General features: G+C 35.2%; 1 protein-coding gene across 1 annotated transcript; it reads right to left on the bottom strand.

The window, feature by feature from the left end:
• Positions 1 to 1,072: 1,072 nt before the first annotated feature.
• Positions 1,073 to 17,467, bottom strand: LOC124366842. The gene is given in 12 exon segments (XM_046823442.1): positions 1,073 to 1,150; positions 5,450 to 5,585; positions 6,622 to 6,776; positions 6,778 to 6,918; positions 7,702 to 7,826; positions 9,625 to 9,811; positions 11,044 to 11,157; positions 12,334 to 12,461; positions 14,185 to 14,369; positions 15,393 to 15,592; positions 16,190 to 16,335; positions 17,190 to 17,467. Coding segments are annotated over 12 exon segments (1,725 nt in total). The 5' UTR covers positions 17,320 to 17,467.
• Between the last annotated feature and the right edge of the window lie 287 nt (positions 17,468 to 17,754).

Raw genomic sequence — 17,754 nt, 5'->3', positions numbered from 1 at the left:
ACATTGTCTGAAAGTAAAATGGTTCTGTAGGTACTGCTGTTATTCACAATTAAGATAATGTTGCTAACATTTGAAAGAATATTTAAAACCTACTAATATACCAATACAGTATTAGTAATAAAACTATTTAGAAAAATGTAATAATGCTGTCATTCCCTAACAGAATGTTTAAAATGTTATATCATTTTTATGCGTTTACATTGAATAATTTTTATTAGTTAATTGTGTATTACTTAAAATCCTTCAATTTCCGCTAAATTTGGTATTGAAAGTTTAAAAGTTTTTACCATTTTTAAATTTTAAATCACATAAATATGTTCATTGTTCACAATTATACTTCAGAATACTCGGAATTCACCTACTAGATTTCAGTATGATTTTTTAAAATAAATTTTGTATATAAGGAATATATACAGACATACAGAAAACTAAGCAAGATAGAACAGTACATTGTATGGCTAATAGTTTGTTTGGATCTAAAACTTTAAAAAAATGGCAGGTAAAAATATTGGGCATTAATTATAGGATACTCTTGCATATCTTTTACTACTGATTTCTTAAGAAAAAGTGTTACCTTTCCGTATGGCGTCAGAGATTCCGTGCTCTGGGAGAGATTTCATCCTCTAACAACAAGGTCTAGCAAACTTTCCTAGAGCAAACAACTCCTGGTTGTCTTGTCTCTTCTTCTTCACTCCTCCTCGATGTGCCAACAGCTCTCGTGAGAGACAGCAAAGAGACGGTTACAAGTAAGGCCTCAGGAACAGGTGACAAGTGCCTCCTTATCTGAGTCCATCCCGTGGTACAACCAGTTTAGAACTTCTTTGACCAGATACTGAGTCCACTGACAAGTCAGCATTTGATGCGTCTTTTCTGACCTCCTCCATGAGGTTTGTCACAGCTGTTTCATAAGAGTCCATTTTCTTACAAGATCGGATGGAGTCCCGTTTGGGGGCACTTGCGGGGAATACGTCTTTTGAGTTCCGTTTAATTTTTTGTGTCATGGTCCTTTCTTGTTTGACTGCAACGCTTTGGGCCTGGTCTAGAATTGATGTTAAACAGGTAGATCAGGTCTTCAGAGGATTCGTTTTGTACTGTGTTTCGCTGAGGGGAGGTCGTTGTTCTGGTGAAAAAGACTAGGGAAATGTTGACCCTAAAAAAATGCAATAAATTAACTGGAAGGGTCAGTTATCTTATGGATAATAATATGATCTACTAAATATTCAAATATGTTTATTATATTCTATAAAAATTGGTGGTATAAAATTCCAAAATCAATTATTTTAATAATAAGCTCCATTCAACTTTACAATATTTTTATGATCTATGATTGTTGGTTAAGACATTTTAAATTCTTCAATTAATTAATAATGACTGTTTTTGTATGATTCTGGATATTTGATGTATAAAAAAACTTCAGGAATTCAGAATTATTAAAAAATAATTTATTCAGTTTGATTGCACATTCCATTTTTAAATACATATTTAACCTGCTTGATTGTGGTATTGCCCTATGGTATGACTTACTAGATTTAAATTTAGGGCCTTTTCATGAATGCAATTTATGTATAACAAAATTAGCTTGTGCGTTAATCATAGTGATGAATAATTGTATGCATTGTATACATATACCATTAACATTTTTTTATTTGTGATACAGCAAACACTTATTGTATTTGAAGCTTCAAAACCAAACTGATTCACTGGATATTATTACTGTTTTTGGTAACAATTGTGAAATAAAACACAATTCAAAATTATATAAATACCAATTTTATCTGGAAAAAAAATAAAATTTTGTAATGTATGGCTACAATATAGAAAATTTCAAATCATAAATTATTTTAAAATAAATAATTATTTATATAATATATATAATATATATATAAATATAAATTTTTATATTTATATAATAACAAATAAAATCGATTTTTTTGTACTTATTTCTGTTTTATTTTAGACTTTGATTATATCAATTTTCTCAGAATTAAATTCTCTACAATTAATGTTTGCTGATTTTATGTATTTATTACCAATTTAACAAAGTTATTGTACATCAAACTTAAAAAAACATTGTTTCGGGACCAATTTTTTGCATTTAACCTGAATCCCTCAAAAAACTACTACAGGTACAGTTCTGAAACCTATTTTATTAGCTTTATCAGGTAAAAATACATAAGAATCCACGATATTTCTTACTTAATTAACCTTTCCAAAAGTTCAGTATGGCTTTATTTTTACTCTTTACCCAGGAATTCAGGGCGAAATCTTTCGCTAGCTGTATAACTCACTAACGAAGCGTTTTCGGACCTATGTTTATAATAACATTTTTTCATTATTTTTACTAGTACAATGTGCTGTAGAAGTGGGGGGAGAACTTCATGAATCACCCTGTAGTATAATATATATATATATACAGGGTGATTCGGTTAGTGTTACCGGCACTTTCTGAGCTGATTGTACTATAAAAAATAAAGAAAAAAGTTCATACAAACATGGGTCCGGAAATGCTTCCTTACTGGGTTATGGCCAATTGAAGATTTCACCAAAAATTGTGTGCAGGAGGTTCAAATGATGATTTGCCGCGTGTTTATGAAGAGATATTTATAGGCGAATGCAACTTTTTCTAACGGATTTTTTTAGATGAGAAATTGAATAAAGTTCATCTCATAGCTGTATCTCATTTAGTTTTTTTGTTATACTACAAAAAAAACAGAAATAAAATAATTTTGAAAACACTTTTTTTAAGGTTTAACGGACAATTATTTTGTTAAATAGGCATTGAAGACCCACATTTTTTACAAAGAAACTTGCAGAAAATTTAATTCTGAATAAAATTATGTGCCACAACGGCTATTAACAGCGAAGTATTAGTTTCTGGAATTTAATTTTACAACAAACATTCTACCAAGCAAGAAATACGTATTTTAGTAAATAAACACCGTAATGTAATGATATAAGGTACACAAATAATTGATTAGCATACAATTGTAAATACGATTTTAATAGATTACTGCTCAACTAAAAAACAATAATACTATTACTTTTTAGGACTATCCAAATGGTTACATCATGTACCTACATATCTTTGTCACGTTAGCTTTACAGAAGGTAAATTATGTTTTTATAAGTTGGTATCACAAATCAGCTGTTCAACAATACACTGCAATTTATTGAGGAAATCCAAATTATTTGTTACCAATTCTGTACTAGTTTAATGAGTGCAATTTAATACAATTAATTTACTACTCGTTTGTTAGTGAAGTGTATTTTAAAGTAACTTACTATCACAATTGCAATGCCTTTGTTATTTACAACGGAAGAATATGCCGACATGGTATTTGTCTTAGGCGTTTGTGACGGAAATGCAAACCGCTGCTACTGCAGAATACCGAAGACGATTTCCTAATCGCAGAGTTCCAAACCCAAAAACGATCAGTGGATCATTTCGTACCCTAAGAGTAACAGGTAAACTTCCTAGTATTAATAATTATCGGGATCGCCCTGCCCAGAATAATGTAGATATGGAAGAGGCTATAATCATGGCTACTGAACGCAGTCCTGGTGTCAGTACACGGCGTCTTTCTAGGCGATTCGCAGTGTCTCAGTCTGAAGTATGGAGAACTTTGCGCAAAAATAGCATGTTCCCTTACCATAAACAACAAGTTCAAAGTATTCAACCAACAGATCCTCCTCTTCGATTGGAATTTTGCAACTGGTTAATTAGAAACCGTCAACATCATAGAACCATTTTATTCACTGATGAAGCTCAATTTACCCGAGATGGCGTCAACAACCTTCACAATAAACACACTTGGGCAGAGGGAAATCCACATAGTACAATCGTGCGCAACTTTCAACACAGATTTAGTGTAAATGTATGGTGTGGACTCATTCATGATCGATTAATAGGACCATTCATTCTCCGAGGACATCTAAATTCCCGCATGTACCTAGAATTCCTTACAGAACAACTACCACTATTATTAGAAGATGTTTCCATTAGCAGCAAGGTGCAATATTATTTATCAACATGATGGTGCCCCTGCCCACTTTTCCCATAATGTAACAATGCACTTAAACGAGCAGTTTCCCGGGCGATGGATTGGTCGCGGTGGACCACACACTTGGCCACCAAGATCACCAGATCTAACTCCATTAGATTTCTGTATATGGGGTTTGGATGAAGAACCTGGTGTACCAGGAAAAAGTAAATACACGTGAAGAGTTAATAAATCGAATTGAAGATGCCGCCGCACAAATCAAAAACAATCGTGCAGCGTTGCGGAGGATAACTCGATCAATCAGAAAAGCGAGCTGCTAAGTGTATTGAAGTACAAGGACTGATTTTTGAACACCTGTTATGAAAGTGGTACGTAGTAATTATAAGCTTTAGATGAAAAACAATAATTTATTTAAAACTTAATTTAAATTGCATCCTAATAAATCTTATGTGTACTCTATGTCATTAAAAATGCGGTTTTCCTTTGCTTTGGAATTTCTTGCTTGGTAGAATGTTTGTTGTAAAATTAAATTCCAGAAACTAATACTTCGCTGTTAATAGCCGTGGTGGCACATAATTTTATTCAGAATTAAATTTTCTGCAAGTTTCTTTGTAAAAATGTGGGTCTTCAATGCCTATTTAACAAAAATAATTGTCCGTTAAACCTTAAAAAAGTGTTTTTCAAAATTATTTTATTTCTGTTTTTTTGTAGTATAACAAAAAAACTAAATGAGATTACAGCTATGAGATGAACTTTATTCAATTTCTCATCTAAAAATCCGTTAGAAAAAGTTGCATTCGCCTATAAATATCTCTTCATAAACACGCGGCAAATCATCATTTGACCTCCTGCACACACAATTTTTTGGTGAAATCTTCAATTGGCCATAACCCAGTAAGGAAGCATTTCCGGACCCATGTTTTGTAATGAACTTTTTTCTTTATTTTTTATAGTACAATCAGCTCAGAAAGTGCCGGTAACACTAACCGAATCACCCTGTATATATATATATATATATATTATATATATATATATTATATATAAATCCCTCTTTCAGTCCCACTCTACATGGTGAGTGCATGAGAAAGTGATCGAGTTATCTCTTGTGACATTTCTTGCTTGCAAAGCTTACAGTTACAAAACTTTTTATTGTTTGTCTCTGGGCTAGAAATCGGAGGTAACGAATATTGCAGGGCTGGATTGGGTTGATATTTGTATATATATGCATTTTTGGATTACGATGGTTTTGAGTTCTTGAGACCATGATTGGTGAATATTAAGTATGTTTCAGAAATTCTGTCTTGAGAGTAATTTTCTTAAGCAAGCATTTTTGAAAAACTAACTTACATCAGCAATAACACCTTACGTATGATTCCTAATTATATGACTTCAGCTAGCATATACACATAGCAAGAATTAAATGCCCAAAAGGACCATTAGTCTTTCACCTGGTACAGAGTGAGAGCTCGTACAGTGAGCATGCCTCTCAGGATGAGTCTCACGTACTCCAGCTGGCGGGCAGAGTACTGCGAGGCTGCCCCGCTGCTGTAGCCACTCCCAGGGGCAAACCCCAATCTTCTAGACCTACATCAGGCTAGATTAGTGAGTAATAGACATAGAGCTCGTAAATTGAGTATGCCTCTCATGGTGAGTCTCGCATACTCCAGATGGCGGACAGAGTACTGCGAGGCTACCCTGCTACTGTAGCCACTCCCGGGGGCAAACCCCAATCTTCTAGACCTACATCAGGCTAGATTAGTGAGTAATAGACATAGAGCTCGTAAATTAAGTATGCCTCTCATAGTGAGTCTCACGTACTCCAGCTGGCGGACAGAGTTCTGCGAGGCTGTATTAGTAAGTGAGGAGTAAACGTAGCTAGTGGTATAAATATATTTTTGAACCTTATGCAAATACATAAAAAAGTTAACAGATTATCAAGAAAATTTTTATTTGAAATTGTGTTTGCCACAAGGTAAAAACTTGGATTTGACAGTGGCATGAAAAACACTATATTATTATGTATGTCTCTATTATTCAATTTGTTATATTTATTAAAACGTTCTTCTATATTAATAACACAATTTATGTATTATGGCAATGAGTGAAATTGCATTCAAAAATCTGTTACCAATTGGAGCAAAAACTAAAATCCAGCAGGATTATTAGAATAATAATATATATCCAACACAGTATTTTTGAATTCGAATTTGGTGTTATGGTAGGTTTCGGATTCTAGGACCCCCCTGCTTCAAGTGAGCTAATGAAGGTACAACATGAGACTGTATGGAGGTAAAAACTGGACACTAAATTTAAGTGATATTAACTCTTATTGTCTATAATTGACTCTCTCAAAACAGTGATTCGACTGTATATATAATATATATATAATAAAGTAAGTAGAATATGTAGTAGATTTCTCAGAAAGTTTTTATTTCAATGTAATATAATGTATAGGTGTAATGTAAGAAGAAAAGTGTCATGCATCACAATCCAAATATTTGAACTCCAGTGAGAGGGTTATAGTTTACAAACACCCTCAGTATACATCATTGACCAGAAACTGGATATGTCATCAAAATTAAAATCAACATTATATTTATATAAATCAATGTTTGTGTACCTGGTAGTAGTTGGGGGTGCCAGAGCCATGAGCACGTCCTGCCACTTGCCCACGAGCCGAGAGTCCAGCTGCTGCCAGGCTTCCAGGGGAGGCAGTGAGGGGGGCAGAGGCTGCAGAGAGAACTCATGGAGACGACACAGCAGTGAGACCAGCAGTTTCAGCATCATGGCAGTAGTCCTCCTCTGTGTAGTGCAGGGTACCGCCACCAGGAGCGCTCAACATCACGTTAAACCACGGGAACCAGTAGGAACGGTGACGCTGAGTCCTCAAACCTGTCACTAGCTGGTCCAGGATAACCTGCAATCATTACAATCATGTTATTTATCCAAGTTTGTAACATAAACCATCCCTCAGGATAGATCACTTTTGGTTGGTTTATACAATACTGGTTCCGGTTGAACCAATACTAAGTACAGCAAAAACCGATGTGTCACTTAAGTCTGCGCAATCTATGGATACCAGGAGCGGCATATCACCAACCGCAGATCTTAAGATATTGGGGTGCAAGGGTAGATAGTAGATCTAGTCTACTGCAGGAGATATTGGAATTATTGGGGCTCCCTTAGTGTTACGGGCTGTTGCTAGCCTAGACATAAGGGCGTGCCTGCTTTGATTGGAGAGACTGGTACTATGCTAGCTTCCTCTTTTTCGAAAGAGAGATGACAGATTAATTTCCAATATCCTACCGCATGGATCTTGACAGGAGGTGGCACCTACCCCCAACCTTACCCATCCAGAATATCCTGTCACTCCGGAAGCAGCGTAAAGGTCCTTTTAGGTCTAAATGCAGTTTATAGCTTTTTGTTCTGAGAGAACAAAAAAACACATACACAAATCATGAGTTAAATTAAGTTTAACCAAATTAAAAATATTAACTTCCAAGTTTAAAAATGTAAAAAGAAATACAAATTTCTGATTAGTCATTTTTTAAGACATTCTCTAACCAAGATCGCTTTTAAAATCTTCTATTCTTTATTGTCAATGGTAGAACCAATAGATATTACATAATGTATATAACATTATAATAATGTTACAGACTAGGTAAAGTTCCAGCTAGGCTACAACCAGTAGATTTATTACCAAAACATGTGTTGACAGCTTGTCATGATCCCAGTCTCGCAAAGTGGCTATAAGAGATTCGTGGTCCTCTTCCAACCGGAACCAGAGAAATGTCTTCAGCATGTAGTCACTAACCACTTGACCTCCTAAAACATTATGCACAATCCTTTAACATAATTTGCATGAAAAGCTTCTAAGGTTCTAATCAGTAATAACTGTGTTTCAAGATCTGTAATCTGATTTCTTTCTTAGGTGGATTGACGTATAATTATAATATAGGTTGAAATAAACAAATGTACCAAAATGTTTTAGTGTAATTGGTCTAAAAACATTTAAAACAGGAATCACAAACATGTTGCGTGTTTCCTCCATGCATAATATTTATAAGACATGCATTTAATAAAACAAAAACTGAACTAAAGTATACAAGTTACAATATGTCACACAATACCCAGTAACGAACCACTGACAACTCAGTGTGAACTTCAAACATCCAATTATACAAATAAAGCAAATCAATTAAACTATTTTATGTTACACTGCTTATTCTCAGAAGAAATATTGTATTAAACTTTGTTTTGCTTAGTTACTAATAAAAAAAAATAACTAAAATAATTAATTTACGAGTTTACAGAAAACGTTAAAATGGTCTACAATTAAGGATTCAATGTATGAAGTTTTGTGTAAAGAATCCAAATTGCATGATGTGTAACTGTTTTCTAATAGTTTGATATATATTATGGATCGAACTATTAGATTTTTATTACTAAACAGTTTTGTTAAAATTAATTGTAATTATATTTAGATACACTATTCTGAACAAAGTTCCATATAAAATATGGCAATGAACGATATAGTTTGTAAGTTGGGTTCCTAATACATGACACAATTACATGCCAGTAGGAGGATTAATTGATGGACCATGATGAAATTACTCATACAACCAAGGACGTAGCCATCCAGGGGGTCCAAGGAGGTCCGGACCCCCCCAAATTTTAAAATGGTAAAATTATTTTTTTAGTAAATGATTATTTCTTAAACAATTCAGTATTACTGACATGTACTGCAGATCGTTCTCAACAAATAAATGGCCAAGAACTTTTTAAGGAACAAAATGGGGCTTTAAGCCTCGCGCGCACTACGACGGAACGGGAGGACACGACAGAATTTTTCAAATATGAATAGTATTGATTGTTATGGAGATGCGCGCACTTGGACGGACGGGACGGAAGAGACGCGTCGGACGTCAGTCAGATTATCTGAGGAAAAAGAACTTTTGAACAAATTCTGCGCGTCGGCGATGTCGAGTCCGTCCCGTCCGGTGTTGTGCGCACACACCTCAGACGGAACGGAAGGAAATTTTCTCTATTCCAGCTATATCTTCTGAGCCAAAATGGATGTCTCCAAGTTAATTTCTCTTGTTCAAAACTACACCGAGCTGTACAACATGCGTCATCCTGAATATTTTAACGTCAATAGAAGAGAGAATTGTTGGGAAGAAATCGGGTGACGATGAAAAAAACTTTTCATCGTCTTCTATCAAATCTGGGAATAACGTATGAAACTCCCCCAAAGCTAACCTTTTAGTGTTTATGTTATGTACCCAAAACCTGGCTTTTCTTCGTCTTCTCTCTGCCTCTTCTTCTTCTATTACGAATGCAGCAACAATAATTAATTCTTCATCTAAGCACTGAAGCATCTTTGACAATGTTTTAACACAGACTGAGAACTTGATTAAAACACCCAAGACGAGTCTGGCGTGGCGCGGCGGTTCCGTCCTAATGCGCGCACCCTATCTTGAAATTTCCAGTCGTCCGTTCTGTCGTTTCCGTCCGTTCCGTCGTAGTGCGCGCGAGGCTTTACTCTCTGTTCAATACGGGAAAATATCAGTTGTTTAGACTCCCCAAAATATTTTCCTTGCTACGTTCTTGCATTCCAACCCACCATTAGTTGTCCGTCTCATGTCTGCCAGTATATTGCGCAGTGCTGCCAAAACACGAGCTGGTGTACTGTGTGCAGCGTAATGTGAGAGTAGGGCGCACTCTGTCGCTGGAAACCTGAACTGCCAGGTGGCGGAGCGATCATCACATCGAGTGGTAGGGTGCGGAGGAGCCGGTACCAGATAGAATCCCTTTAAATAACAACAGATTAATATAAATTGGGGTATCAGTATCATTGTTTTGGATTCTTAAATGCAACAGAAATTTGTATCTCATCACAATGTAGACATAGTATAGTATGAATTGTTCATTGTCAAGGATAAGTCAATACGAAATAGACTTTCCTCAATGAAAGTGGTGTATTGTGGATGTAGCAAGTAGAAGTTAGATGTTGGATGCTTACGGAAGTTGGTGGGAAAAAAGGGAAAAGACTTCTGGAAGGGATTTATGTGGTCTCATCTCTACAATTTTATTTTGTTCATTAGTTGTATTCAGGCCGAGGTTAGATACGGCAGCAGCTTTATTTTCAAGATTTTCACCAGCAAAAGTCTTAAACATAATGAAACTCTTGTATTGGAGATAAAATGTTATTGAGTATTCAAAAGTATAAATGCTTTTTTTTTGTCCTAAGGGAAAAGGACAGTTTGTTCGCGCGCTTAGTCCTAAAAGGACATTTGCGCCTCCCTTACCTACTATAAATGATAGAGTTAGGAAGTTAGTACCAAGATTTGATTTTAGTTTACCATCTAATTGAAAATACTCAGCATTTTGTGATTAATGGATTTCTTATTGGAATAGAAGTACTGTTATGGTATTATAATTTGTTCCACCATTGATGAGCATTTGTTATTCCACAAAGTTTGTGCTACAAGAAGGGGCTTTATAGAATTTGATATATGGATATAGAGTGAAAGACTAGAATAGAGGTTTGTCGGTCTCAAGAATCTATTCTATGAAGAGGAAAAGTATTGTAAAAATTAGAATAGTGTCTCACAATGAAAATGGGACTATAAGTATAATCCTATTGAAAGTACTGATTATGGAATGGCAAATGTTAGTTCAAGTAATCCAGGACTAATCACTACCTGAACTGCTGATAACATAACAGGATTTTGGAGATGGTAGTCATATGGCATTGTGTGAAGATGGATATGTCTCATTTGTCATCCTCTCCACCAATAAATACCCATTGTTTGGGTTAAGTACATCAGCCCGCAAAACAACATCGAGTTTATTTAACTTTAAATGTTTACTATAAAAATGAAACGTAAACTTATTATAATTTGTGCAGCAAAGAGATTCGTAGCCCAGGAAGCTACTCTTAAGATAGAATTAAATCCTACCTTAGACCAGTGCCTTCCCAACGGTTGGCTATGGTCATGTTCTATTACATGCTTTAACTTGCGTAAAACGTCACACTCACCATGGTGGCTACCTGTTGGTAAAGCAAGATGTCAACGTGAGAGAGAGAAATTCGGCTCGGGAAGTCACAACTGTGAGGCCATCCTGTGAACCCAATGCCTAGTGTTAGCGTTACCTATGAAACAACACAAATGTGCATAATTTCATTTCATTTTAATAGAAAACCCCCTTTATAGTGTAACACATTTACAATGGAACAATCTTCTATGAGGAATATCCATCTATATGTGTCATCTCTTACTATTTCATTGTGCACGTTAATAGTGTAAAATTAAAAGATAGGTGACACAATTTTAGAATGCTGTTTGTTGATCGTCAGTTATTATTTTAAATTACATACACTGTATAAAAAACAAATTATTTAAAAAAATATGTATGTAGACATTAACAACAGATTATTAGAAATAAATAGAAACTAGAAGTAGTGAGTTTAAAAAATTCTTTTATACAAGCCACTATAAAATATGCACTTATTAAGTTCGGGTTCCCACTTGTCACGGTGGGAAGGATATCTTTAAATTTTTTGACAATGATGTACATTACTCTAGATAAAGATCATTTGACTTCATAAAAATGATTATACCTCTTATACTAGGGTGTTTTTCACATATGTGTTATGAATTTGAAAATAACCCTACGCACAAGATTTCTCAACCTACTCCTTCCTAACATCAAGAACAGAAATCAAGAGAAATCCAGGAAACGACTGACCAAAATGCTTCTAGAGAAGTCCATCTACACTATAGAAGAAATTTTCTCTATTACTACCTCATTAATAATATGCAATATTTTTTACATAAATGTTATATCAATGTAACAAATACGGGTAATGGCGCTAATTCATGTCTTGAAGATGTTGAATAAAGCATTCTAATTCCTGATATGTACTTTTTTCCAACATTTCAGTGATCTCAAATAGAGATTACCCAAGCAAAACTTATTATTTGTTTTAGCTCATAAAGAGAATATTTAAATATCTGATAAATAATAATACCCTTTTGTCTGAAATGGCTTTCAGCTTCTACTAGCAATGTAAAGATTGCCAGATGCCTGAGCACTTCACCAATAGTGCTACTAATTACAGGGTGAAATGTCTTCTTTTGTGGATTTTTTCATGATTAAAGATAGAGATTCCGGAAATGTTAACTTGCAATAGTTCTCATTTTACCTCTTGGTTGAACGAAATCAATAATAGATCTAATAATTGTTTGATCAATGTATACCACCAGAAAATGATGGACACCTGTCAGATACACTCATAGTAAGCTGTGGAGAATGAGAATACCAATACCTGAATGTCTTCTTCTGATCCTGAAATACATAGAGGCAGTCCAACCCTGAGCCTGACACAGGGGGTGCCCTCAACAATGGCCAGCCTGAATTCTCGTGGGTCAGGGAAACTATGTCTGTGGCATTCAGCTGAAACAGAAAGTTAAGGGTTTTACTGATTATATCCATAAGCACGGCAAGTAAGGTTATTCATAATGACCACAAGTAATATACTAAATTAATCTGTCATAGCCCAGATTTTTAAGTGACAGTACCACACTGTGTAAATACTATACGTACTATGACCATACTCGTATGGTGATATTCTATTAATTTATGTCTACATTCTCTGAGAACTCTGTGACATCTGACTAATATGTTGATTAACATAAATCATCCTGAGAATACTATCAATCACTATCACCAATCATAGACTAACTAGAACTTGTGGCATTGTTCTATAAGCATTCCATTCAAGGTATTACGAGATTCTATTGATAAGGTTTAAGTGCAGTAATCTTGTGTTGGCTATGCATACGTGTAGTACTCTTGTTCAACTCAAGTCCTTTAAAATAAGTTTGTGCATTCAGGTCAATAGGTTGTCAATCTGACTTTGGCAAAGAATATTTGAAATTCAATTTCGCTTGGCTCTGGAATTTTGCCAATAACATTTTCACTTTGGAATAAAATTATCAGCAAACATAACAGGAACCATTCAGTAAAGGCAGGAAATGGAAAAAAGCATGAGAAGAAAGGAATAACAGGACGGGTATTGCTACCTGGAATATTGAGTACATAATCTGTTTAATTCACTCAACTACCACACACCAGGCAACTCATTTGACTGACCAGGCAAATTTCACAGCTATGTTTTTCTTTTCCTAATGTTTATATGGATGTCTATGAGTATTTTGATGCTAATTTCAATTTCCCTAACTAGCTGGCAACCAACTTATCAAAAGCATCGTCCTCTGACGTGAACAAATTCATCACAATGTGATCATGCATGACATTAAGACGAATATCGTCAATTCTGTAGTTATGAGTCAGAGCCACCATGACAGGTCATCACAATAACTGGGTAAATGTTAAGATTCGAGTACATAGGACCATTACATATTGTAGACCAAACTGAATTTACTATGTTTATCAGCTGTGTCAAGCCATTGCTCTGGTCATGTCATGTACAGTTTCACGGCGGCAGTAAGTACCAAGTTTTGTGACAACTTGGTACTAAATCAGTACCCAAATAATATGGTACTGGACATAAAAATGTTAACATCTTTGCAGAGGATTAGACATTCATAAATCATTCTTCTTATTGTTAATTTAACCACCACTTTTTGCCCTGCAGTTATGTTCTGCAGTAACCGTTCATAAAAAATAATGATGAATGGTTACTGCAGAATCTGATATTGAGATATCAAGGTAAAAAGATAGACCTATCATCTAGTTTACTGCAAAGGATGACTGTTGAAGGGGTGGGGCTCCCTTAGTGTTAAAGGTTCTTGCAAGTGTAAACACGAGGGAGTACCATCTCTTGCCCACTTTGACTGGAAGAAGCTGTAACAAAACTAGACCCCTTCTTCTTTCAAGGTAATATGACTGAGATAAGTGTGCAATCGCTCTTCCTCGTAGATGTAACAGGATCTAGACAGGTATTAGTCCTTACCCCTTAAACGTACCCATCCTAAATATGCTGTCACTCCGGAAGCAGTGCATAGGTCCATTTAAGACAAAGTGCAAAGAGATATTTCCTCAGTAAACAAAAAATAACTTGCATTCAATTCGAATTTTTGATAATGAAAATTGATTGTATACGACAAAAGCTAAGTTTGATCCAATTATAAAATTGTTAAAAAACACAAATCACCTGCTCCGAAGTAGAACTGTTCCTGGGGTGGTGTTTCGGTGAGATGGAATGCCACTCCAGGGTCCACAACCTTGCCTGGGCAGCCACACATCCGAGACTCGTCTATTTGGTCAGGGGTGCCTGGGATTGAGTTACGGGCTGCTGACTGAGCGAGTAACTCTACGAACCTCTCCTGCAGCTTATCTCTGAGAGTGATAAAGTTCAATGTGATATTTTATAATTGATCTATAGTTTTATTAAATAGAAAGATATGTGAACAAATAACCCAATCAGATCAATTCATCCTATATTTCCTCTTCAGCAAATCTTCACCAATATTTCATGTAATTTATTTAGCCAAAGTACTTAAAACCTATTGGAAAATACAACTTTAATGTGAGCTTTATGTCTTTTTGGCATTAAATTAACATGGAATGAGGAATAGCTCTGTGCCTTGTTTTCAAAAATTTAAACAATATAATATTCAAACAAATGAAAACTAAGTATTTATTCACTAACATACATGCTAAACTTCATCAGAGTATAATGATAGGTTTTTATAATGGTCTTACAAGGACAGGGGTACATTTACATGTTGAAGATAAAACTACATTTTTGGAGTTAAAATGCTGAAAATGGGTATTATTTAAAATATTAATAATAAGCCAAAGTAATCAAATTTAATCGAATTTTGTGTAATTTGGGCACTTTTTTTAAAGTTATGGCTGAAGAGTGTTAGAACCTTTCAAGGATATCAGCATATAGGGTAATAACTTAAATATTCTAATTTTCTATTTAAGTAAACACTTGTGTGTATTTTAGTAGAAAAACCTTCATCTTGGTAACCTTTATCTTTACATGAGTGATGCACTCTTTGTGATCCCACATCAAGTCATAGTATTACAACTAACTACTGCAAGTTCTTATTATCTCCATATGAGCCCAGGAATATAATTCTGAACTTTGGTGTATAAGATGAAAGGATGTTAAAATAAAAAGGTGCTGTAACTCAATAACAATAAAAGTGAATACAATATATTTTATCTTGTTCTGGTATACTTAATAAATAAAATAGTATACAATTATATTAAATTTGATTGATAATATGCAAGCATTCAGCTAAAATCTAAATGTGGATCTAAACGTGCCAGTAAGGGGGGGATATATCCACCCCTGCACACAAAACGTGTCTTCCCTTACAGGGATGCAATTTGAGGAACTAATCTGACCTGCGAAGGAACCCATGGTTGTTGATGAACTCAGCCCAGTCCTCTACGCGACAGCCAGTGAGCCGTACCTTGGCAAAGCCCTGTGGCCCTCCCTCGCTGTGCGTGATATGACACGTAGGCTGTTCCTGGTGGTCTGGATAGAGTAGTGGCCAGCTGAGAGAGTCCAGACGCACAAGGTAGCTGAGGCTTTGGGTGCCAGCCTACGTTAAATAGGATAATGGATTAGGGAGAATCACCTATGATTTAAAATTACTTCACATCCACACCGTGTAGATCCTGATCCACATTATACTTAAGCAAATGTAGTCATTGATATTACCCTATTTTATAGGAAGAGTGAGGCACAACAAAATATAGATAGAAGAGAATTCAAAACTCTGAATTAATTAATCAGGATAAAGAATAAGTAAAAAACATACAATTTTGATCAAATTTGACAAAAATGTTAAATAAAATGTTATTGAATATTTTCATGGGATACATAGCAAGGAAAGTAGTAAGTGGTTAACAAAATATTCAAATTGTATAGTACCGGAATATTTAAAAATTGTCATGTTCAATCAGTTGAACTTTGGATGAAAAATTCCTGGATGCTGGATAAATTTTAGATAATGCATACATAAAAGTCTCACAGAAGTCAATAACTAGAAACAGCTAACAGAATTCCCTAGAGCATTTTTATCTGGAAATGATGCTATTAGAACTATTCATCAGATAGCACTATAAATAGGAGTTCCATTCACACCTTTATTTTTATGAACTGTAATAATTTACGTAATATTATGTTTTAAAGTTACCTTGGAAGAAGCCTTTGTTGGATCTAGATTGATAAGGAACTTGGAGCTAAACCGAGGATCCAAAGTTCCAACTCCACACAGTAATCTCTGGATGAGCCGCTCGACAAGTGCTCCAGTGTTGACAGATGGTTCACACTTCAGGTCTCCTGGTGGGGAAAGTTTTCAATAGTATAATGGAAGCACTTTGTTCTTGCCAAAAAAGGACAGTTTACTTAAGATGAAGTTACTGATTGTAAATAATGCAGATGGGCTTTACAAGGATATTTATGCATCACAGGGGTGTACACAAGGAGGTATATAGGGAATAAATCCTCCTAAAAGTTAAATTTTAAGGAAATTTTATAATAATGAGTGTATCTTAGAATATATATGTATTTTTAGTTCTCGATGGGCGTTGATGATACTATACCGTTACTCAGTACCATTACCATTATAAGCTAAGAATAAATAATATACACTGCTGAATATGTATAAATATACTAAGAGATATGTTGCCAATTATGAAAGTATGACTTAAATTACAAAAGTTTTAAAACCAGCATGAGACAGCAATGTTTACAGATGTGTTGAAGTATTAATTTCAGTTCAATAATTATCAGTCTCTAAGGAAAATTCGTGTTCTTGAAATGTATTTTTCATGTGTCATTGCATCCTTAAAATAGGTAAATTTCTATTAAAAATTAGATCAGTGCAAAATACATTTCTGATTACTTTAAAATCCTCTTTGGTTAGTGTGATGGATGGTTATCACACTTTTCATAATGTGCCATTCCAGAAAGAATTGGAATCTTCCTTGTCGTTTCTGGTACCAGAGTGGTTAACATTTCAGCTTATAACATTAGGGGCCCAGGTTCAAATCTCTATAAATGCCTGAAGCGTGTGATAAACGGCCTAGTGTTCTGAACATCTACAATCCTTAGAAATAATAATAAAAAAAACATCATTTTCGGCGTATTATATGAAACCTGACAGAACATCTGCTGACTGGTGTTGTGCGTACCTGCAAGGTTGGCCAGCTGATCAGAAAAGTGGTAGTTGAGAAAAGACAACTGAGAGGGAGAAAAGCAGAGGCCACAGCTCGGCAGACGAACGTCTCTCTCCTTCCTGCGTCTGCTCAGCCCGTGTCCCATGCCCTAAAAACAGCATAAATCATAGCTGTAGTGAGTAGCCACAGCTCGGCAGACGAACGTCTCTCTCCTTCCTGCGCCTGCTCAGCCCGTGTCCCAAGCTCTACAAAACAGCATAAATCACAGGTCCGGGAAGATAAGAAGAGGCCACAGCCCAGCAGACGAACAGCTTGACACATATGTATACATAGACCCACGGATACTTGATTAGAATCCGTAAAATAGACATACAGAATCAGGATCAAACAGAAGCTATTGGAAATATCCAGATAACTGTAGGCGTTTTATCATTTGAACGAATACTATTAATTATAACAAAACTGAGACATCTCCTACAATCTTACAGTATTAATAAAGGCGTACAGGTGTTAGAGGTTTAAATTTATGTTGTGGAGGAAAGTACATAAGAATTTTAATATAATGTTTGTACAAATTAAA

The sequence above is a fragment of the Homalodisca vitripennis genome, chromosome 7, assembly GCF_021130785.1.
Source record: "Homalodisca vitripennis isolate AUS2020 chromosome 7, UT_GWSS_2.1, whole genome shotgun sequence".
In the NCBI taxonomy this organism is placed as follows: Eukaryota; Metazoa; Arthropoda; class Insecta; order Hemiptera; family Cicadellidae; genus Homalodisca; species Homalodisca vitripennis.
Note: the sequence above shows the minus strand (reverse complement) of the source record. Positions and strands in the feature narration are given on the sequence as shown.